Source organism: Myotis davidii, unplaced genomic scaffold (assembly GCF_000327345.1).
Source record: "Myotis davidii unplaced genomic scaffold, ASM32734v1 scaffold327, whole genome shotgun sequence".
In the NCBI taxonomy this organism is placed as follows: Eukaryota; Metazoa; Chordata; class Mammalia; order Chiroptera; family Vespertilionidae; genus Myotis; species Myotis davidii.
The window spans coordinates 6,019,828-6,022,101 of NW_006298628.1; the positions used below are offsets into that span (position 1 = coordinate 6,019,828).

The 2,274-nt window shown below is 38.7% G+C and overlaps 1 protein-coding gene across 1 annotated transcript in view; it reads right to left on the minus strand.

Moving 5' to 3' along the window:
* Positions 1 to 2,274, minus strand: part of LOC102766972 (ATP-binding cassette sub-family A member 8-like) — a 47,901-nt gene that overhangs the window by 8,827 nt on the left and 36,800 nt on the right. Inside the window, 3 exon segments of the mRNA XM_015570806.1 lie at positions 706 to 797; positions 1,476 to 1,593; positions 2,228 to 2,272. Coding sequence (XP_015426292.1) covers positions 706 to 797; positions 1,476 to 1,593; positions 2,228 to 2,272 — 255 coding nt within the window.

Genomic DNA, 2,274 nt, shown 5'->3' on the forward strand with positions numbered 1-2,274 from the left:
CCAATCATCTTCTTTGTGTTCTTCCCCTTGGTGGGTGTGACCACCAGCCCCTTTCCCATGGTGGAGGTGCATGGACCTCTGCCTTAGGACTCTGTTCTCCACTCCCCCCCACCCCCGACATACCTTTCAGAGGAGCTCTTAAGGTTACCTATGTCCTGCCATAGAATTTTAGTTTTCTCTGTAACTCATGTTGTTTCTTTGATAAATTCACCTCTTTTTCTGTTTTCCCGGCCTTCTATGTAGTTGAATTGGATGGATAATTCATTCCTTGAAATCACTCCCTCAATATAGTCTATTTCTACCAAAATATATGTTACAGTAACTAAGCACTTTTAAAGGACAATGATCGCTAAATAAAGTTGTGTTTTTTTTTTTGTTTTTTTTTTTAAAAAACAACTCGTTTTAATTCATATTGGGAGGACAGTGCTCATTAAAAGTGCAAATCCAAGTGTTTTATGGCAGTATAAATAGAATTTGTATGCATTTTGAGATTGGACATTCCTACTAATTGCCTTTACAGGCATGAATAATTATTTCCTTTCAGTGATTAGTTTTGTTGTATATTAATGTGATAATTTGTAATGTGTATTCAGTCACATTAATCACTTCATTCATCTAATGAATAAGTGAGATTTGCTGTGTGTAATATTTTGACATCTTATAAAATTTATTTTGAGCACCAGTAGGTAATGTATTTCCACCTACCTGTCCAGCAGTTGGTTTGATGTCTCCAGTTATCACTTTAATGGATGTACTTTTACCAGCTCCATTGTGTCCTAGTAATCCTAAAACCTCACCTGGGAAAAAAAGGTCACATTTAATACAAATTGATTTTAATAATAAAAATAAAACATAGTCTGAAGTCTCACTGAGACAAGTGTTCTATGTGATTTGTAAGTAGTATGTCTTTTAATTGTCATACCCTCCCCCTGCCCCAGAGGCTATCATAACCCTTTCTTACATATTTGGGAACAAAAGTCCTTAGGGATGAGGTTAGTTGCCCAAAGTCACACTGATGGGAAGTGACAAAGTCACTCTTGGAAGCTAGGTGTATGAGACCACACATCTCCTGTGATCCTAAGAACTGTGCAATAATGTCACAAAATGAAGTCAAGTGCCATCTGCCGGTCAAGCCTTCAGAACATGCTGGCACATTCTTTTTGTTTTCGTGTGAAAAATAATGAACATTAGGAAATTAATCGTGTTCATTACAGAGAAATGCACATTTTGGGGGTTTCAATGGTTTATTTCAATAGAGTGCTTATGGTTTCCATGTCCATGTGACTAAGTCCTTATCCATGGGCATGACTTAGTTAATTTCTCTAGGAATGAGCCATGAAAGGAGCTGTCAAGGTCACCCCGCTGATGGGTGTCTGTGAACCAAGAGGTGGTCACAGAATGATTCTCATCAGGAACCACAAAGCTCCTCGAAGGAGGGCTCTGATCCAGCAGTGGGGAGAGCCTCCGTGTCCAACCTTTTCTGACACAGAAAGAGACATTCCTCGTGGCGATTTTCTTCTTCTTCTTGGAAAAGCAGTGCTTCCTCTTCACTGTGTACTCCTTGCGTAGACAGCTGGCAATAATGGCTGGTTTCTGTAAATGACAAGTACATCACGTCAGACCTTAAGACTCTATATTGACCTCGAACATGCTTTAGCCTCCCACTGGGCTGGCCCCTGACTGCACAAGCCATGCCTCCAAGAAGACTTCCTACCAGATGTCAGGTTTATGGGCCATTCTCCTATCTTAGCACTTATGTTTCCCTCTCCTACAAGGGCACTCACGCAGGGACACATTATTTTATGCAGCCAGCCCTTCTCTCAGAACAGAAGCAAAGATACTTGGAGAAGCACCAAATCACCCTCCAAGGACAAACAACACACTGTGGACTCGACTTTGCCCTGCATTTTGTAGAGTGTCTTTTCTCCAAGAAGCAGTGATTGGGGTCACTTAGATCAGTTTCTAAAATTCACAAATTCTTTCTTGGCTTCAGAAATTTCAATTTCACTCCATTTTTAAAATTTATTTTCTATGAAAGACAAAGTGAATTAAAATGACTTTTTAATCTGTGCTCATTTAGATGTAAAAATAATGACTACCTGCTAAAATAAAGTTATGATCCTCATTTGTATGAATTAAAGAAACGTAACATCATTTAAGAATTAGATGCTTTCTGATTTTATTCATTTGTGTTAGTTGTTGAAATAACTACTTTGTATGTTTTTACCTCATCAAAGTTTGTGGAATTCAAGGCATTTGCTGTTCTCACTCTTT